Source organism: Parus major, chromosome 1, assembly GCF_001522545.3.
Source record: "Parus major isolate Abel chromosome 1, Parus_major1.1, whole genome shotgun sequence".
NCBI lineage: Eukaryota > Metazoa > Chordata > Aves > Passeriformes > Paridae > Parus > Parus major.
This window is the reverse complement of record NC_031768.1, coordinates 74,908,543-74,930,893: the sequence shown is the minus strand read 5'-3', so window position 1 is coordinate 74,930,893 and position 22,351 is coordinate 74,908,543. Positions and strand designations below refer to the sequence as shown.

General features: G+C 37.0%; 1 protein-coding gene across 1 annotated transcript in view; it reads left to right on the top strand.

The window, feature by feature from the left end:
- Positions 1 to 946: 946 nt before the first annotated feature.
- The window catches only part of CEP126 (centrosomal protein 126), a 38,391-nt gene continuing 16,986 nt past the window's right edge, over positions 947 to 22,351 (top strand). The window contains exons 1-6 of the mRNA XM_033514284.1: positions 947 to 1,003; positions 1,061 to 1,554; positions 2,297 to 2,422; positions 11,091 to 11,236; positions 12,549 to 12,669; positions 16,033 to 16,231. Coding sequence (XP_033370175.1) covers positions 947 to 1,003; positions 1,061 to 1,554; positions 2,297 to 2,422; positions 11,091 to 11,236; positions 12,549 to 12,669; positions 16,033 to 16,231 — 1,143 coding nt within the window. The remainder of the gene's footprint in view (positions 1,004 to 1,060; positions 1,555 to 2,296; positions 2,423 to 11,090; positions 11,237 to 12,548; positions 12,670 to 16,032; positions 16,232 to 22,351) is intronic.

The window sequence follows — 22,351 nt, the reverse complement described above, 5'->3', positions numbered from 1 at the left end:
CTCAAATTCTATCGGTGCATGAGCTGACCACGACCTTCAATCTTCCTAGGTGTGACAATTGCCCAAACTGAAGTTTCCCAGTCCTGCCTCAGTTCTGCTTGGGTGACTCAGTTCTCCATCCTGATAAAGCCTTGTACTGCATCCTAAATGAAGCAGTGCATTTTATCAGGCAAACTGCAATTTTACACGTGGGCAGGGCAGAGGGGTGAAAAGCACACAGCAGTAAATTGCCAATCACTTTTCCCTCTTCTGCAACACAACAGAGCTCATGGGGAAAAGAAGTGCTAAATTTGGGGTTGTTTTTCTGAACTAGAGATGAAAGACTTCCATTTTAGGGTCATCTTCTCAACTACAATAACTAGAATACTATAAATATTAGACACATTTGGCAACCTGACCACCACTGGTCTTGTCTGTAAAATGGAAACAGCAAAACCCACTTCCCAAACTGTGCTACAAATATGGGGGGTGGTCTGTGGAGAAAAGTATTTTACAAATGCAGAGTACTATTTTTACCTTCCTAGTCAAAGACATAGAACAGCTGCACACTGGAAAAAAAAAATAAAAATAAAAAAAAAATTTCAGTTTAAGCTCAAATACACCAGCCAAGAAATGTCTCGCCAGGAAACCACCAAGGCATTTAGCCTGTTGCTGACAGCTCATCCAAGGCGGGGCAATATCCCAAGACAATACGCCCTGCTTTGCTTAAAGAAAAAAAAAAAAAAAAGTATTGCAGTCTTAAGAACAAACTGGGGTGGTTTTTTGTTTTCCTTTTTTTTTCTTTGTGCCCATTTATAAACTTTTTTATAATTTAATATTCATCATTTTGTGCATCAACTGATGCACAAAAAATCTTTTGTTGGTCGTTGTTGTTATTGTTATTTCTACACCCTGTGGTTAAAATAAAATAAAAAAAAAAGTTTATGGTGTTAACTCCAAGGCTCCAATGGGTTTAAAAGAGCTCCGCACGCCGGGCCGGGGCGGTGTTTGCCTACGAGAACACGTTCGCTCGGACCCCGGCTGTGTTTGGGGCTTTTAAAGGTTATCCCGCGGTTTATAGCGCTGCAGAGGATGGAGGCCAAGCACCGTCCCTGGCGCGGTGTCCGGCACCGCCGTCCCGGACGTGACCGGCCCTCGGCGAGTGCCCGGATCGCTTCCTACTCGCGGCTCCCGCCCTGGCAGGGGCACCGCCGAGGCCCTGCCGGGCGAGGGGGTCCCGGCCCGCCCCGAAGCCAGCACATGCTGTGCCGGCCCGGCCCTCCTCCCTCAGCGCCGCGGCCCCGCCCCGTTGCGAGGGAAGCGGCGTCGCCGGTTGCTACGAGGCCGGGCAGACGCGCAGAGCTGGCGGCGGTGCGGGCACGGCGCTGACACGGGCGCTGCATGGAGCTCGGCGAGAAGGCCGGCGGGGCGGCGCGGGGGCAGCTCCTCGCCGGGGGCCCGCAGGACCGCGCGGGAGGGCGGCGGAGTGTCCCTGTGTATCCTTGCTGAGGCGGCCCCCGAGCGCCGGGGCCGGGCGCTTTTTGGCCAAGCCCCGCCAAGGGGGGCCGGGGCTGCGTGCGGCCCGTGTGGGGCTGCGGCGGGGCCCGGGCGGCGGTGTCCCAGCCTCCGCCCTGCCCCCCGGGCAGAGACCGCCTCGGGGGTGTCTTCTAATTAAAGCTTGTACATTGAGGGGTTTAAACTGCCGTGGGAAAGTTGGCTTCCCAAGCAACTTCGGAGTTTTCTTGTTTTCCCTCTTCTAGGAGATTATGCCACTGTGAATAGTGTTTTTCATCCTAACTTGTGGGTTCTTGTGGTTTTGAGTTTTAGTAGTAAGAACTACTGACACAAACTATTGAGATGCACCTGCACAGTTCTACTTAAATAATTACTGGCTTGATGCAGGACTGATCTGGCTCTGTGGAGAGCTTTTATTTAGTGATTACAATCCTTAGTTTACAATTAGTAAACAACTAATCCTTTAGGATGTGGGGATGTGTGGGGGGAGGGTGTTTACTATTTAACACTTTCCCTGTCATACCTGCATCCTTATATTACAGGTTTAGATAACTACACAAAATGTCCCTTCAAAAGAACATAATGAAGGTGGGATTTTTCATCTGGTGGTATCATGAAAGATGAGTGCAAAGCCTCTTCTAAAATCCCTTTAAAAAGTAAAATGCAATTACATTTTTTTCTGGATGAGCATAAAGTTAGTTATGACAGTAAGATACAATTATGAACCTACTCTATATAAGGTCAATCACACAGGCTATTATATCTTTTAATCCAGTTTCTATTGTCCTTAACACCATCTTAGGGATAGCGATTTCATATTTCATTTTGAACAGGATTTACAAGAAGAGCGTCGAACATTGAGAGAGCATCAAAAAATGCATCGGAGCAAGGCAATGAAATACTTGCTGGAGACAAACAGAAGAAGAAGGCAAGTAACTAGGGTTCCTTTAATGGAGGATTGTAAAAAAAAAAATAAAAGAGAGAAAAACAAAGCAAAAAGAGTCAAAACCTTAAGACAGTTCAATATATCTCTACTATTTTCCTGTTCACTTTGATAAGTAGCTCACTGCTTTGGCCTAGAGGAATCTAAGCTGAAAAGTTTCACCAATTCAGTTTCTTGCTATAGGATAAATAAAATATAAAAACAATATTCTTATTTACTCGCTAATTTTTGGAAACTCACTGTAGTCACATCTCATATAAACGAAAGGTAAGTATCACTTTCATCTTGTGGCTCTGATCTGCATTTCTAGTGTTCTGGGGTTTATTAGCTTCAATAGAGGTATGAAAAATGCATTCAGCTGTACAGCGTGGGCCAGCAGAAGGCAGTTGTTGCCTTCAGAAGTGTGTGCTGTTCTGTCTGCATGGCCTAACAGCTGCACAGCCTCCCCTTCATGGCAAGGCTTTGCTCCCACTGCCTAATAAACACAAAGCAACATTTTTATTGTAAAGGATTATACTTATAATAAAGATATTTTGTACTGACATTTTAAACAGAGCTTTGCATAGTCTGTCTTCTGCGTACATGAGAGTGCAAAGCCGTGAAATATTCTGTGACAAATGGATTAAATAATTCATGCACTGAAATGTCTCAGTGAAGTGCTCTAAGTAGTTTAATGAGCATAGAGGTCTTTTCCCTCGCGCTGAGGTGGTGCTCACACATACAGGGGGCTCAGCTGTGTGCAGTGGAGAGACAGATGGGTTCCTCCTTGCAAGCCCCCAGCCTCAGACCAGCTTCCTCTGCCTCTTGTTAACTCATTAATATTCATGCCCCACAGTTCCCCTATCAGATGACTTCTGTTGTACAATGTTTACTTATTGGCATATGTTCATAACTCATAAGAGAGGTGATATATATTGTTTATATGGTCATTTTAGCCTGACAGTATGTGCTATCAACTTATGTTTGGAAATATAAAGAAAAATGGAAGAGGAGATATAATAACCTGTGAGTAATTAAAGACAGAGCACGACCCACAACCTTTGCAGATAATAAACTGAGTCTCAGTTGAAAAATTAAATACCTAATTTCATTTTCTGGAACAGAACCACTGTAATGCTACACATCTCAAATGAACACTGTTTATTGTATTACTGGCCTTGAAATATTATACTCTAATGTAAAAGCAAATACCAGACAGCCTGCATATTTTTGACAGACTGGTGTAGTTAAAGTAATACTCATGGATACATAAATACATTTCCATATGTATTTCATTGCAGCCTTAAGAAATACAGTATAAATCCAAGCTACTCAGGTGAGCCACTTAAAAATTTAGATACAGTATTCATAAAATGAAGTTGTTTCAATTTGTGAAAATTGAGAATGGCAAAATTATTAGCACAGTAATCAGTTCAAATGGAAGTCTGTGGTAACAAGTTTTCTCCTAATAACTGAAAAGGAGTTGTTTAATTTTAGGTAGTAAGTGCATACAATATTATAAGCTGTGACATACATAATTAAAAAATAAGGGTCACTGCATATGTGCAGGAAAGCAATTTGAAAATAAAGATCCTTGAGTCTATTTTTTTTTTTTTTCCTGGCAGTTATGCAGGAAAGAATTGATTGATCAATTCTCAGGTCATGTCTAAAGTCTGTATGAGCCAAGTTCCATTAGCTTTTACACATGTAAAGGTGTTAGATACGATGATGGTTTCTCAAGGGTAGCATGATGTTCTTAAGCTCCACATTTTCACCTGGCAGCACCCAAAATTCTCCCTGCCAGTGCTTACAGGCATGCATCAGGAGTTATTCTTGGCACTGCTACTGCATGATTTCAAAAGAGAATTTTTATCTTTTTGCCTTTTTTATATGGAGAATGGGAAGGAGTGCCCTGTGAAGTGTGACAGTCCATTTTCTACCTCTGACCTTCAAATAGAGTGGTTGAGGTTGGAAGGGACCTCTTGAAGTCATCTGGTTGAACACCTCCACTGAGGAAGGGCCACCTACAGCTGGTTGCCCAGGAATAGCTATTGAGCTTCTCCAAGAATGGAGTCTCCACAACCTCTCAGGGCAATCTGTGTCAGTGTTGTCATCCTCACAAAAAAAAAAAAAAAAGTGTTTTCTGATATTCCAAGGGAAACCCGTGTATCAGTTTGGTCCTGTCAGCAAGCATCACTGAAGATAGCCTGGCTCTCTTATCTTTGCACCTTCCTTCCACGTATTTATAGACATTAATAAGATTCTTTTGAACCTTTTCTTCTCCAGGCTGAACAGTTACAAATCTTTCAGCCTTTCCTCCTAGAGAGATTCTCCAGACCATCATCTCTGTGGCCCTTTATTGGACTGTCTCCAGTCTGTCCATGTCTCTCTTGTACTGAGGAGCCCAGATCTGGACACAGGCCTTCAGCTGTGACCTGGCTAGTGCTGAGCAGAGGGGAAGGATCACTTCCCTCTTCATGCTGGCTAAGCTCTGCCTAGTGCAGTTCACGATACCATTGACCTTTGCAGCAAGGTTGGTCTCTTCTCTCAAGTAACAAGTGCTACAGCACGAGAGGAAATGGCCTCAGATTGCACCAGGAGAGGTTTAGTTTGGATGCTAGGACAATTTTCTTCATGAAGAGGGCTGTCAAGCATTGGAAAAGGCTACCCCTTGGAGTGGTTGCATGTGGTATACTTCAAGATGTGATTTAGTGGTGGACTTGGCTGTGCTGCATTTGTTCTTGTAGTTGAGGACCCTAGATGTCTTTTCTAACACAAATGTTTCTATGTTTCTATATTTAATGAAAATGTTAAAGAGGATTTGGCCCAGTACTGACATCTAGGGTCATCTATGTACTGGCCTCCACTAGGACTTTTTGTTGCCAGCCTCTGGGCCTGACCATTCAAACCATTTACATTCCGCTTCACACTCTGCTAATGTACAGCAGCATCTCGTTTATGAGGACCCCCTATGGGAGACAGTACCAGCAGCCTTAGTAAAGTCCAAATAGACAATATCTACTGCTTTCCTCTCATCTATAGGACTGTCATTTCTTTGTAGAATTTTATGAAGTTGATCAAGCTTAACCAAATTTAGTGTCAACCTTAAGTTTATACATTTTTCTACTAAAAAAGTAAAAGCAGTTAATTTCCTTTAGGAAGAAGCACTACTGAAGATACAGGATAATTTCTGCTCTCTCCTTAATCTTGCATCATTTAGGTTCATTCTCTTCATATTGTTTTCTGGAGGAAAACTTTTCTGTGGGTTTTTCTTTGTGTTTTTCCTCAGGAACCACCAGCAGACCTCCTTTAAACAAGGTTGTACCAAAGCACTTTTTAAGCTAATGAGACCTGTGTATGCATATGCAAGGTTCTTGCAGATTGAGGTCTTCTGTTGTCAAACTTTTCTATATGTACTTGTTATGAAATTTTCCCTGACAGTGTTCCCTTGATTTGTTGTCAATACTTCTAGAATGCAGCAGCTTCAGCATTAAAAATACTCATCTTCTACAAGCTGCACTCAGTTAATTGGTTTAGTAGCAAAAGACAAAAACATCACTTGGTCAAACTGAGCAAGAATATCTTTGGAAATAAAAGTCTCAGTAACTTAAATCACATATCTTTTTCAACCCCCCTGATGTCATCTGTTTCTTTGCATCCCTTGTACTGAGTCCAAGCTCCTTAGTTTTAACTACAGTGCTTCAACACAGGAAAAAACCCTAGCCTGCAGTTTATGCAAGTTGCCCAAGTATCAAGAAAGTAATTTCTTTATTGTCTCACTGATACATGAAGTTGCAATTTCAAGATCAGATTAAGAATCAAATATTCTCTGGGGTAGTAGCTGGCAGATATTCTGTTTAAATAACAGTATTCTGGAAATAAGAGCTACTGACTAAGCACATACTTGATGCAAATGAATAGGATATCATATTTTATGTTTCTATAACACACTGCTTTCTAAATATCAGCTGTCAGTTTTGCTGGGGACTATAGACTTCATGCTGTTCCTGCTCAGTGGAAAATGTGTGTCCCATTTTACTGGGATGTTACTGTCTGCAGGTAGCTGGTTCGTTCTGGAAATGTAATTGTCTATGTTCATTTTAAAATAAATCTTACAGCCAGTTATCTGTAAGTTATCTGGTTCAGCATTTTGAATTACCTTGAAATAGCTAATCCATCTGTTGAAACTGGGGAAGGAAATATGTATCGGTTTCTAATCTATTTGTGATCTATTGTTCTTTCTGTAGTACTTTATTTTCAACATACACACAAGCTATGTGCTCCACCTACTGGCTGATTAACACTGATTATTTAATAAAAGCTCTTTAAATCATTCATTAGTTTTGTTGGTAGAGAATGAAAAGCAGTCTACAGCCAGAAATATGAGAACAATGTGAGCATTTGGTAAACAGAGAGGGCAGACTGTTGAGAATTTCGTGTTTCTTTCTACATCAGAATGGAACTGTGAGAAGTAGGTGATCACTGTAACCATGTGGACTTGAAATGTAGTATTACCATTTCTGATAATGGGCCACAGGACTGTGCTGAGTTTCCAAGGCCTTGGAACAGATGCTTGTCAAGCTTACTCTCTTTGAACTTTTCTTGACCTGAAAGCAGCTTTGTTTTGCTTGGTTTAGCTGTAACAGAAATTTCTCTAAAAGACCAGGTGTCTGTGGCTAATTTGTTTTGCCTTTGTTTATATTTATATTGTAAGACCATAGTTTTATATAGATAGCAGTAAGAAGCAGTTATTCTATGCAGAGAGTGAGATACTTATGGGTCTAAAATAATGAAGTAGTATAGAGAAGTGCAGGCCTGGAGGAGCAGGATGTGGCATGGAGGAGTACAGGCAGGGGATGGTAAGAGATGGCACACAGGTTTGGCACTGGAGACCCATGGCTATACTCACCAATAGTCAGCTAAAGAAATGCAGAATTAGGTCTGACAAACCTGGCTTTAGAGGTAACGAAGAGGAGTAAAGAATAGTATGTAACATACATAAAAGGCACCACGTATGGAATATTTGGAGGTACTGTGGACCTACAGATTGACAGTGATAGAGCAGAGGTGTAAAAGTGTATTAGCAAACATAACAATGACTCCAAGTGTTTCCTAAGGTGAGGGAAAAGAAATAATTTACATGAAGATCCTGTTGGTCCTGCTGAAGGGACTCCAGATGCTTCCAGTTCACCCTGAAACTCCAGCACAACTAGAATGAAACTACAAGCCTTGGGATGCAAAAGAGCAATACAAGAATGAGCATCAGGAAAAGGAATAGAAACTCAATGTGTGAATAACAGTTCAAACTGGTTTATTGCTATTATTGAGCCTTTTTCTGTATAGAAATATTCTAACAGTGTCATTATTTTTCAGTAACAATTCTGGATTAATGATAACTGGACTCTTAAGATTTGAATTATGCTAACAAAAAAATTCTTGGCTGTATAAGGTGTGCCTGGGTCTTGCCTATGAACAAGACTTGGAATGTGACAACTTGTACGTAGTGCAGGCAGCCCTCCTGTGGACCTTTGGGGCATACTGCAGGACAGCCCTCTGTGAGCCCATAGAGTATTGTAAGGGCTGGTCCTTCTGAAGCTCTTGCAGCAATTTCAGGCTGTCTTTGTATTCAGCATATGATAATCAATGGAGATGAAGGAATAGTTTTAATATATGTTCCTGGTCTTGGTAAGTGTCTTAAGACAAAAAAGTTGATTTCTGGGCAATGTCCACATATCTTTTTGAGGACATAAGATTGCTTCCTGTTTGCCCATGAAGGGAATTTTGAGTGTGACACCACATTCTAGCCTTTTCTTGAGCCTACTGTAGTAATTGACTTTACAAATATCTCCCTATCTCCATTTTAAAATTACTGTGCACTGGTTTGCAACATGATATCATAATGGAAGAATAATATCAAGTCAGTATCAAAAGTATCAAAAGGTTCATTTCATAGCATTCCATACACACTGTATGTACTCCTTTTTTAATTAACATTTTCATCCAAGGCAGTAGTAAGCATTTAGTCCACCTGGGAATATAACATCTATCACTTCACTGTGAAAACAATTTAATAAAATTAACCAGGAAATAGTTCCACCATCTAGTCATACTGTTTTTAACATAAAAATGCCTTCCACATAATGTCCGTATATGTGAGACAGCTAAATATTTTAAGTTTTGTATTCCAAATTCTCCATAAATATTTTGGCAGCCATTTCAAAAATTGCTCCACCACTGGGTTGTTTATAGTAGACAGAAAAATTCTGTTAAAAAAACACCAGTCAGGAAATTCTTCTGCTAACTCTCCATCTTAAAGACATACTCTTTTGCCAATGTTACATCTGTGATATGAACCTAAGGTGGTGGCTTAAGGAGAGTGCATGAACAAACATTTGCTTTAACTGTTTTTCTGTAAGATGTAAATGTGCATTTTTTAAATTACTTGTTTTACATAATGCACCTGGATGTTACATTTTACACTCTGCAAGGTCAAGAAGTTCATAAGGGTTCACCAAATAACTTTCATGCATTTCCATACATTAAAATAAGATCTTTTTTTCTCCTTCTTGTCTTAATCCAAACCAAATAGTGATCGTGATGAGCTGAAAAAGACATCTTGCATCAGCATTTGGACCTGCTCATTCCCAACTATATGGAACAGCAGTCCTCTTTTTAATACTTGTTAATCAGGAGTGTGGAAAAGTGCAGCTAAGTCATATTCAAAATAATTTTTAAAAAATAAATAATCTGTCAGAATTGACTTTTTTCCTTTTTGGACTTATACACTGGAATTACTCCAAGTGTAAAGTTGTAGAATTTCCCACATCTGAATTTAACAACTACAGTTCAACTAAAGGCCTTCTTGAAATCTTCAAGCCTTCTCTGAAGGCTTCTACATGCCTTCAGCTTCTAGAAATATTAAAGGGCATCAAGAAGAATAGGCTTGAAGGATAAGGAAGTCTGTTTTCTCTCTCATGATTTTCATTTAGTCAAGATAAAATTGCAGATTTCTTTATTAGATTTTAAGGTGAGTTGAATTCGGGAATACTGAAACTGGACAATAAACTCTAGTTCTACTGTTTAGTTGTAACATGTTTTGATAGACATGTATATATGAGTTTTCGAAACAGTGGAAGTTCTTTGTCTCTCTCTGCTACACTTTGGCTTCCAAGTGGATTAAAGTGGATATTCCTGTATAAGTGTGTGCTTGGGAATTAGTTGGCAGTTTTTCTATTTTTTACTATTGTGCAATTACAGCCTGTAGTCTTTCTAAAATAAAAAGTACCTAGTTCAAATTATTTTTGTGTTTGTTTTCACAAGAGATCAGTCATCATTTTGAAGGGATACTAGAGAGGGTCAAGATGATTATTTCAATTTGAACTTTTTTCCTGTAAAGCAAAGGGAAGAATAATTAAAATAGCTTGAGTTAAGGAGTATCTCTGTCAAGTAGCCGATTTGCTCCATTAAGCAAGAAAAACTATGAAGCCACTGCTAGTGATTAGAGTTATGGGAAGGTATCTTACTGTGATGAGAGAAACAAAGAACATACAGCTAAACATTTCTTTCTACTATTGCTGGCTAGAGGGGGACCCTACTTAGTGTACTAGTGACCTGTTAAATCCCATTACTAATACTCAGATGGGAAGTTCCCAGCTTTAGTGATCTTTACATGGCAGGCTTTGGAAGTTTCATGTGAAGACCATTACTTTTATAGTATTACTACTTTTAGAATAGAATGTTTCCAGGGATGGGGCATCTACAACCTCTCTGGGTGACCTCCTGCAGTGTTTCACCACCCTCACTGTAAAAAATTTCTTTCTTATATGTAGTCTGAATCTATCCTCTTTTAGTTAAAGAACATTAAATATGACTTGCCTACATAGACACTGTGCCGATTAATATTCTGGGTGTATTTCACCCAGGGAGCTAGTTTGCCAGTAAAAGTTGATTCTGTCAGCAGGAGAAAAGATTCCACATAGGTTCATGAAGCTCATGCCTACTGAAGGAAACTTTTGTGATGATGGTTGTTTTTGACTAGAGCCTGCTTTGCTTTTCAACCACTGAGAGGACACACATTTATATTCTAATAATAATAGATTCTGTCAATTATAGTTTCATGTTACTGTTTTATCCCATTTTGTACTGCTAAACTGATTGTCTTTCAGGAAGCTTCTTAACAACTACAACTTGATACTTACTCTTGCATATTTATAGATAAAAGCTGTAGTTCCTTTGTGTTATTTCTAAATAACAGCTTTTAACTGTTATTATTTCCCCAACAGCTTGTGCAAAGTACACACAGAGCATTTGTAGTTAACCTTCCTACTGATCTCCTCACTGTGATACACGGTTGTGGTACTGTAAAGGCTGTTGTAAAAGTCAAATTGGTGACAAGAGCTGGTTGAGTCTGCATGTTAATTCACATATAAAAAAATCAAATCCCTGACTGAGTCTAAAAAACAAAAATATGTTGGGACTCTTCTTCACCATCCACTGTCCCATTTACATTCCAACAAATTAGAAATCCAGCTGTGCTGAAGTTAATTGCAATTCATTTATGGGCAAGCAAGCTTTTGTACTAAAATAGCAAGTGGGTAAGCAGGTAAGTTGCTAATATTTTGGTAAATGTAATTCACAAACATAGGAATGATCTTCTTTTGCTTCTTAAATACAGAGCCTTTGAAGAAAGGCAGAAGGAAGTAGAAGCAAAAGAACAAAGATTTAGAGAACAAGTTCTGCAGCAGAGGAAGATTAAATTTCAGGAGGCAACTGCTAAGTTCCAACATGCTCATCAGTCCTTTTCTCAGCACAAACAAACAGGTTTGTCAATTAAAAATTAACCATTATTCACAATACAAGTGTTTTTATAGTCACAGAATCATAGAACACTTAAGATTGGAAGGGAAACTGGAAAACAACTGACAAGAAGTTCAGATCTGATAATATGATAATTGGGTAGGGGAAATAAAACCAGATTTTTTTTCTCCTAGAAACTGTATTGTGAGATATTTCACTATATTCTAGGCACAGTACATAAGTACATGACCTCCTTGAGGTATTGTGGCTTCCTGGGTTTTCCCCACTTTTTTGACTGCAATGTGCCTATTGTAGTATTGCAGCACTGTGCTTTCATGGCTGGCTGAGAGGTGTTACAAGGCCACTGACAGTTACTAGGATAGTGTAATGATCACTTCTTTGAACCTTTGAATAGAAAAATATTTGAAAATGTGCATTTTATTTATCATTAAGTAAATGCAGTCCTAGAATATATTAATATGGTACATAACTTTTTTTTTTCTGAATTAGTCCACTTTCTAAGCTGTTCTCTTGCTGGGAAGCAATGATCACTTCAGCTCAGTTCCTGCTTTCTTGGAATCAGTGCAGATTGGCATGAGTTTGTAAGAGCATTGGCCAAGTCTGATTTCCCGTCAACTTTCCAGTGTTCAAATGCTTAAGATATGGTCTATTACTTAGGTATTCTTTAACAGATTTACTCTCCCAGCTGCAGTTGTGCCAGCTGTGAGGTAATGTCTCTGACTTCAAAATCAAATGTCAGATTAAAATAACAAAATAGAACAGTACTGGTTTAGGGCTTCTTCGTAACTCCACTGACAGCCCAGACTGTGTAGCAATAGAAGGAATCACATTTTTTTTTTCTTGGTTTTCTTTTAAAGAAATTCTGCCTCTGCTACTCTCTACCCTACTTCTACTCACTTGAAAGTGGCACATTGTGCCTGTCTGGACTCCTTCTTTCCCCACTGGTTCAATTATTAAGTTACAATCTGGCCTCTGTAAAATATCTGCAAGCCATAACTTTGGCTTAGTTCATGACGGGAATAATCATGATGTAAAAACAAAGTTAGATTTTTTTTAACCTCATATTTTTTCAACAGTACAACAGTTTAAAAGCAAATACAAAACTGTTGAATACATGTGTGACTGTAAACACTTAAATAGACTGGGATTTTGTTTCAGAGTATCTTGAAGTGCTCTTGCATGTCTAATAATGCTAAACTACTGTGTTTATTGTAACTGTCTGGATTTAGGCCTCCAAACTTCAACAACTTAACCAAACCATTTATGGTAAAATATTGCAATTTTTAAAAATCTTTCCCCCATTGTATGTTTTTAGCTGTGATCCCTCCAGTCCAGACAAAAGCAGCTTTTCAGTTAGAAGAAGCTCTTGAACAGATTAAAGGATCAGTTTTAACACCAGGACTGGGCTTGCCAAACATAAACAAAATCAACTTCAGGTAAGCATTCCTGTTTACTCTGAATATTCAATAAACAGAGGACAATTACCTTTAAGAAATTGTAGGGCATTTCTTTCATGGCAAAGAAAGTATTTCTGTGAACTTTTCCAATTAAACATTATGCAATTTCCTTGAGTTGTTTGTGTCCAGTTGGTAAGACAGCAGAGGAGATGACACAAACCTTTTCCCCTCAGTGGAATTCTGGGAATAGTAAAGCCTAATCCGGCCTTCAGTCAGTTATTACCTAACTCAGATTGTCATGGTTATCAATCCATTTGCTGTTCTCAGAATGTTCTTTCTGGGTGATTTCTTATCCAGATTGCTTTTCTTTTGACATTCAAGGATACACTAGTTTATATGTTCTCCCAAGGATCTTCTTTCCAGCTGTCATTCCTTTATATTTGTCATTCCTTACATGAATTGAGGGTGTTCTGGCAACAATTTGACCTGTAATTTCATTTTTATCACATAAAATTTTATTTGCATGCCTTTCATTCTACCCAAGCACTGTTTATAAAACCTTGACTTATAACAGAATGTTCCTTCATACATAGTTTATTTATCTGCTGTATTTCCTACTAGTTCCTGATTATCCCTTTCCTAACCTCTCATTTCTTCAACATTTCAACTCAGGGGGTTATTTTTGTTGTTGCTTCTTTTGTTATTGCTTTCTGCATTTCATTTATTTTCTGTATGGTATAAATTGTCCAGATATTCACAGAATAGAGATAAATTCTGCCTGAAATGGGTCTCCCTACTTTTGAGTTTCAGTGTGTTCTTCATGGTGATGTTATTACTCAATTTGTTTACATATCTCTGCTGATAAACACATTTTCAGGTGATAAATTGGTCACTTGGGAAAATATAACTCATAGAGCTTAACACTCATACTATTTTCTAGTCAACATTCATAGGAATATTACAGCAACAAAAACAAAGAAACAAACAAGAAATCTACCTGTTAAATCTGACTTTAATTTATGGCAAAAATATAGGAGTTTCTGAACCCTGTCTCAGGTTTCATGATCATTTGTCTCATTTCACTCACAGGCTTGATTAAAGACAACATCTCACTGCCTTAATAATTCTTTTCTTTATTTTTCATCTTTTTTCAAACTGCTTCTTGTGCAACACACTGGTATCTCAGGACTTGTACAAACCACTTACCATTTCTTACAATGCTGTCACTCCATTTTAATTTGTATACTTTTAAAAAGTCACTATTCTTTAATAATGACAGTGTGTTCTTTTTCCTGATTTCCTAAAGAAATTTAAATTATACATTCATATTATTTTACGGTTTGTTTTCCCTTAGTAACCAAATTTGAGAGAAAGCTAAGAATCTCAGTTAATTATATTTATGTAAGTCTGAAATTAGAAATTGCTCAAGGAAAAAAATGAAAATACATGACCCTAGCATCAGAAAGGTTTAAAAGTTGAGTCCATTGTGACCTATTGGGAGGTCAAAAGACAGCTAGTTCAGAGAAAACAGAAGAGCATTTTGAGAAGATTGAGAAGACCAGTGAAGGTTCTTCAAAACCCACCAGTTCTGAGCAATAAAGCTTCAAACATTTCTTATAATGCCTTTAATTGGAAATTTTGGGATGGGTAATAGCTAACTCATATGAAGTAGTAGATACCTTTCAATATTTCTGTTGCTTCTTACAATTCTATAAATGATGAAGCCGTAAGTCTTGTGTCACCTTTAGAATTTACACTTCCTCAGAAAGAGAAAGCACAGAATTCATTGACAGACCCCTGTTAAAGGGGAAATGAGTAGTACATTAAGTATGCGAGAGAAATATCGCTTCAGACCCAACTGAATAACTGTGAATTTTAAAAGATTCTAGAATTTTTCATGTCTGTGTTTTAAAAGGTGTAAAAAAATAAATTAAGCAATGGAGACATATTAACTCCTTTTGGAGAAAGTGAAAGTCCTGAAAGACCTAATAAGTATATTCCATGCTGCAGTAGAGCCATTTTGCTTCTAGTAGGGTTTAGTTATTGAATGCTAAAGTGAAAATTTTGGAGAACTCATTACCCAACAGACACTGGGATGTTTGTACATTAGGTGTGGCATGCTGCTCTTTGTACAAAATATATTTCCCCGTTGGGGTGTAAATTTGCTGTGTTTGATGAACTTCAGTCATGGGATATACATTTTAATATGGCAAATCAAAAATGGTCCATGGAAAAATTGGAATGTTGAAACTTTTATAAATAGAAATGGTCCAAGTGTGCAGAAATTTTTATAAATATGAATGGTCTAAGCACTCAAATAAATATAAAGTTGTGTGTGTCCAAAAAACCAACAAACCTGATTTTTGGGGCCCAGGTGTCTGTCAGTCTGGACCACAGTAACAAAAAATTTTTGGAACAGGGAGGACATCTGCCATTCAAAAGAAAACAGCATGCAGTTTAATGAGTTAAATAAATAAATGTCTGCATTTGTTCTCCCTTTTTGCTGTCAGCCATCTCATCAGAAATAATAAATTCTGTTTTAGGCTCTCCTTAGGTCACTGCAATTAAGCCAACATTTTTTGTAGTCTCGTATAAAATCTCCTGAAAAATAACAATGCTTAATTGTTTGAAAATTTCCGTTTTCTATTACCCTGAAATTATAAGTGTTGTGATAAATAATAAAAAAAAAAGGTCTTATTAGATTATTTACCCACTTGAAACAGATTCACTAAAAATGGAAAATTTTAGGTGCAGGAAGAGAAGGCTCAGAAGAAAGACCTTAAGCTGAAGAAATGGATAGAAATTAAGGAAAGAGGTTATTAAATTTCTGTACATATGTGAAACATTTATCTTCAGCTGAGAGCTGGTCTCAGGGCCCAACTACATTAGCTACTCTAAAGATTTTTTTTGTCAGGCTGCAAATTCCAATTCTTTTAACATATCAAAATACTGACATTACACATCATGGGTAGATTTGGGCTCTCTGGGTTGTAGAAAGCCTTCTTGCTCTTTGAAGTAAGAGAATACCTGACAGCATCAATATAGTTACACACTGCATAAGCCAACTTTATGGAAAAATAAAGCCCATTTTCCTGTTTGTTTTTTTTCTTTTTTTTTAAAAAAACCCCTCCGTGTTCCGTTTCTGTAAATTACCAAACTGTTGGCTGACATTTTCCATATTAATGAAGCCTGGGGCAGTCACCCAACAACCCAGTTAGAAAATTCTATTTATGAATAACAGAAGTTTTAAAATGGAAAGTGTTGGACACTTTCAGATAGTACTGAATTTGTCAAGCTTTTCATCATTTATTGATGGTGTATACTTTTGGTAAGAAACATTTAAAAATGTACAGTTGATGCATAGAAATAAGACAAAGTAATAATTTTCTTGTTTTTATCAAGAACCACAGATGACACTTCATCCTCATCAGCATCTAGAAGTGATTCTTTCCATCAGAAGCAGAATTCAGCAATGTTTGGCTGTGATGGAGCAATACAGGAGAGCAGTAGAACGAACAAGGATAATCACCAACTTCTCTTCCAGAAAAATCTGAAAGAAATGCAACGGCTCCTTGAAAAACAGCATCTCAACAACTTGGAGGTATATTTTCATTTCCATGTGATTCAATTCAAGATGCTTTTAAGCGTGGCAAAAAGTTTCTTGAATGTGATAAAAATGAAAGTTCTGTTCAGCGGTCTTTATTAATTAGACAACACAGGACTACACATTGGACTATGCCTTATAACTAGATTATTTTTAGTAAAATCATACATATTTTCCAGTAAGAAATCAGAGATCTTTAAAAATATTTATAAGAATATTTTCACAAATTCATCCAAGATACTTGTTATGTTGTTCTTTTTTCCTGTTAACATAAGATTTGTATGTCAGATTTCTTGTCTCTGACATTGGTAGCCATTATTCAATCACAGGAGTCTTGTGCTACCTCTGAACTGAAATTGATGGTTTTCAGTGCACACCCAAGTTTCTGCTGTGCTGATTGTGACAGCTCAGCACAAAATGCTATAATAGTATAATGATGGCATGTCAAATTTTGGGGGATTTTTTTGTCTGGTTGTTTTTTTCCCAGTGTGTGATGATACGTTAGAGATTGACTTCAAGTCTCTTGAGATCTCTTTTTGTCAACTTTGGAGAAGCTGCAGGTGTTCCAGCAATGAGTTTTTTCTGCCTAAATTAATTTTTAGACTGAAAATCAGTTTTAAGAGTCACCTTAGAAATAGTGAAAAGCAATCACTGAAGTGATTTTTTGTTGCGCACCTTTAAGTGTGATTTTATGTCTTATTGTTGTCTTTGATTTTGGAAATACTGTCTACAACATTACATTTTCTGGAAAAAGGAGGGAGTACTTTGGGGCTCATTCTTCTATTTCTGTAATACCTGTAATATCCAGAGTTGTGGTATCTGAAATGACCTGGACTTCATGAAGCCTGTCCCTCTAATTTGGTCATGGCTGGAGGCATGGTGGGCATAGAGCAAGGGCTTTTCCTTTTAATACAAGTGTATAGATAACTTGTGAAAGACTTTAGAGAGTTCAGATATGGTTTGACATTGATTTTACTAGGAGCATTCATCTCTACCTTTGTATTTACTTCGTTCTGATAGTTATGCATGAAAATCTTGAGCAGCTGATGGCTAACACAGAAAATCTCACTCAGCTGGAGTGAGATTCAAAAAAGTTAATGGAGAGAAAGTATAGTTTGTACTGGCAGTGTTCTTTCTTATTTCTAAGCATAAAAGAAGGAAGAAAAAGTGACAATTTATAGATGAGAGCTGATGAAACTGAATTCTAGATAACCACATTACAAAAATACAAAAAGGTCTAGCCTTTTTTTTTTTAATATCACATTTGGCTTTCTCTAATAGGGAGTTAACAAATCCTTCCCTAAATGGTGATGCTGAATTTGGCAGAAGCTGCATTAGAACATCTTAGAATTAGAAAACAAAACACGTTCTCTTTCAGAAAAATATATTAGAAGATTCTTCTAAATATATTATAAGACTTAAATATTGGAGTGTTTTATCAAACAAAATTAACACTTCCTAATTGAATGCTAAGGAAAAGTGGCTATGAGTCATGCATAAATTTTTGTCTTTGTTTTCTCTAAATGTTATCATCAGCTTTGGACACTACATATAATATAGGTATTTGTGTTTACAAATTAATGTATTTTTGAAAATACCTGTAAAAAAATTTTGCTTTTTTTCCAGAAGGTATTTTTCTGCTACCACTAGGGGTTGCTCAGCTTCTTTCCTCTGATGAATAGTTGCACAATGTAAATATTTATACTTCAGACATTTGGACTCGCTTTCTTGAAATTGCATGCTTTGGACTCTGATTAGAAAAATAGTCAAGAAAGCTATTGACCTTGTTCCAACGCCTGAGTTTTGGAAGTTTAATCCTTGGATTGTGCTGGTGGCTGGTGTGCATGTGCATTGTAACTTCCTGTTTTGTGAAATATATATTTATAATAGTCTTACTAATAAAATTTATCTTTTCTAATGATTTAGAATACTCTTACTGAAATTAATAGACTTCAGTAGTCTTGATACTAGCTATTGTCCACAGTAATTTCTGAAATTAAAGTATTTCATTGTGCACATGCTTTGCAACCTGGCCATCCATTGAGATCCTTTGACCTCTCTTTGTTTCTGTTTTTACAGGCCCAACAGGATTATAAAGATTCCTAAAATTCTTTACTTTCCTACAGGGCAATAAAGTTCTATGTGAACCTTTACCAATAGATTTGTTGTGTTCCCTGCTTTACATCTCTAAATATTTGTACAGATTCATCAGTAAGCCAAGGGTTTTAGTGGCTTCTACCATTTTCCAAAATCAGTTTATGTAAGGTATTGAGAGCAGTAGATTTTCTTTTGCGCAATAGTTGCGTCCAAGCCACTGCATCAAGTTAATGTTTTATGTTCATGGGTATGTTCCATTTTGAAGAATTTAATATTGCTAATTTCATCCATAAGAAAAGGTTTTGTCCCTCCATCCTTTCCTGGTTTTATTGCATGCATAAATAAAATCTTTAAAGTGGAGCAGGTAGCATGGTCTTTAGCTAAAACTGCATGCAGCTTTTCATTAGGTGACATTAGTCCCAAGTTGCTCAACATTTTTTTTAACTGTTAACTCATTATGTTGAAATTTTCCATTTCTGGTACCTGCCTTGAACTGAGAAATATAAAAAAATTCCACTAAGTGGCTCAAATGTGACAAGGAAGAGTATTGTTCAGGTATTTTTTGTCTTTTTCTTTTTGTCACCTCTTCAATTTCATGGTCATGCAACATTATTTTGGTCAGTACAATATTTCTTGGCTCTAGCAGAAAAATACATTAAATTAATGTCCAAATTAAACTGAGAGCATAACATTTTATGTCTATTGTTTCATTTTTTAAACAAACTACTTGGAAGTAAGAGCTAATTCAAGACAAAATAGGTATAGATTATCACATGGAGATGGTGTTTTCCTCTTCCCTCCTTTATATGACCATAATTAGGTTACTCAAGTGGTATCTGTATCTGAATTTAAATCCACTTCTGACTGATTTGAAGCAGGATTTTTACCTTGGTTCACTGTTTTTTCTGAGCATATTGTATAGCCATTGACTGCAAGATTCAATACCAGTCTTTCTATGGATACCATTCCCCTTGGAAGAAAACACTTCCATTTTTATTGAAATAGGAGTGGAACACTGGTATAATTTTTCAGAAACTGCAATCCAGACCCTAACCTCAGCAGGTTATTCTTATGTCTAATATGGGAATTTTTTTTATCTTACTGTACTGTATGTGTTTATACATGTTACTTGTAAAATCACATAAATCTCTGAGAAACAATGAAGAATATTTTCTAAGTGATGTGCCACTGAATGGTATGGACATCACCTGCCTTGGAGGAGCTCACTTCTAAGACCGTTAGCTGTTTGTGTTACTGGGCTTTTGAGTTTCACAGTGTCTGTGAACTGGAGATGTCTCAGGTAAAACTGATGGAAAAACTGTAGTATGACAGGAATGAGTTAACTAAAGCTTCCTTCTGCAAGGGGTGTTGTGTCAGTCTAATTCTACAGAGCCACAGGCAAGACCAGCATGGAAAAAAGGAGTGCTGTGTACAGTCTCTCTCAAGCACCAAGAACTTTTAGAATGCTCAAAGCTATTTAGTGGGAAAACGGACTCTGACAGGGAGGCTAAGGATAAAATGGCCTTGAAGCAGAAGTCAAACTCGATTTTGTAGAGACCATTCAACAACTTGAAATAGGTTTCTACAGTCACCTTAAATCTAGAAAAGTTGGCCATTTTTTGACTTGTAAATGTGAGTGTTAACATTTTTATGCTGATCATTTAAATTATATGACAGGCCTGAGTGATTTCCTTACTTATTTTCCTTTTGGCAAGAGGAGAGGTGTTCAGTTTTCATTGGCTTTCAACCAATATTGTGACTAACGGCTATCTTCAACATTATTTTAGTAATCCAAAATTCACATGTGCTGTAAAGACAAATTGAAATGTATCTCCAGACTAAATTATCTTACCCAAATACTCCAACTTGTTTTGATTGTGTATTCCTCAAGAGTAGGTTTTGAGGTTTCAGGGGAGGTTTTTCATAAAATAACTTATTCTAAGCTTGTGCTGTGTAAAATCACATGACAGTCTTCATATCTGACCATCTGGAGCTCATTCAACAGTGTCCTCAGTTCAAAGCCCTTCTTGCACTGGTAATAATGTAGGATTGAAGCTGAAACAGCTTTTCAGTACAAAAGAGATGATTTCAGGTTAGACTAATACATGGATAAGGTTTTGCTTGTGAATACGTTATGACTGTTATATATACAGCATAGCTCACAAACCACAGGAACAAGGAAATGGTTACTGTTCTTTAGTATATACCTGTTCATTTTTTACAAGCATATAGTTTTTTCATAAGAATTGCCATACATATTAGCATGACTCCATTTTTGGGTTTACATTCCTATACATATATGAAATATTTATGTACAGACATGCACTAAAGTATTTTTACCATACTTCATGACTGGTTTTGGAGGGAATTTGTTTTATTGCAACAGAGTAAGATGTTCATAAATGTAGCTGAAAGAAAGGAACAGAGTAAAAATAGCAGTATCAAATCTTTAGTGTACTGCAGTTACAATAAGATGTTTGCTTAAAGGACAGGACTGGAAGATGTAAAGTTTGTGCATATGGGTCTACCAGGATGCTGCATTATGCTAACGTGGTATTATCCATGATAGTATATACTGGTTTCTCAAGGGGATGCTGGAAAATCTATTGATTTCTCATGGAGATTAAAGTATCAATCTCTAAAGCAGTTTTGCCCTTTGAAGATGACAGAACTGTGTTTTAGGTTTTTTTTTAAAAAAAAGACAAGACTTTCATGAATTGTAAAGCAACACAGAATTCATCTTTTTTCTATCCTAGTATTCTAATGGTGGCCTGGGTACCATCAAGTATTTCATTGTTTCTAATATTAATTATTATCAACCTGCAGCAGCACTTCTGTGGTATTTAGTAGCTTGAGCTTGGGCAGTTTATGCCCAATACTTGCATATCTCCATAAGGATGTGTGGTTCACCATTAATAAAGTACAAAACAAAGCATCAAACCAAACATGCAAAATTTAGAGGACAAGGATAAGCAGAGAGTAACTGGGACCTCTTTCAGAAGACTGAAAGTTCTTGTAATAAACAAAGAATTCCAATATTTTAAAGAGTGGCAAGATTTAAAAAATTAACCTTTAAATTCGGTAGGCTATTTAGGGGAAGGTAGATACTGAAAGCTTGTACAAGTTCTTATAAATCAAATCTGTGACGTTCTTAGGAAGCATGTCTTGAAACAGATCTGACTGAAAAATGTTGAATTTTTAAAACAGGTAACATGTAAGTCACAGAATTTTTTTAAGATGAGTGATTATATTAATGAAGCATGCAGTGAATGTTGGAAATTACATGAAACTGCCTTATTAGGTAAATTTATTTCTAGAAAGATATAAGTACAATAAAGTGCTCTTAGATATATCATTTAGCCTTCAGGTTGCCCTGTATGGAGTCAGGCTTTGTACTCAGTGATCCTTGTGGGTCCCCTTCAGCTTGGGATGTTCCATGATTCTGAAAATATTTCTGTATCTGACCTTTAGGATTTCCTTACATAAATCCACCTTATGCCCTGTCCGCTGCTGTGCAGTACACAAGAGTGGGACCATGTTAAAAAAGCTTTACAAAGTATACTGCTAAAAAAAAACCACAATAATTTTCATTGACTACAAAAACGTATACTATTTTTTTAGAAAATAAAGAGCTCTGATAGGGCAGTTCCTCAGCTGAAAGAGAGATTATTTTAAAAATTGTATTCACACTGATTCATTCAGGAACTGTGTACTGGTCAAGTAATATTAATCTATTCTTTTTTACTGATGTTATGGCTTCAGTTCATTCAAATTTGTTAAATGTAATAATTAAAATGATTATTTAAACACTAAAGAACTTCTAGAATTCATAATTCATATCCATGCCTAGTATTTCTCTATGACTATTTGCCTTATCGTGGTTTTTAATTATGCAATCCCATGCTGCTGTTGCATGACAAATTTTTGGGGTAGACAACGCTTGCTCAAACTAAATTTATTAATGGGTTAGAAACAAAAAAGGGAACAATGCATTATGGTGCACACTGCCTCACCATTTAA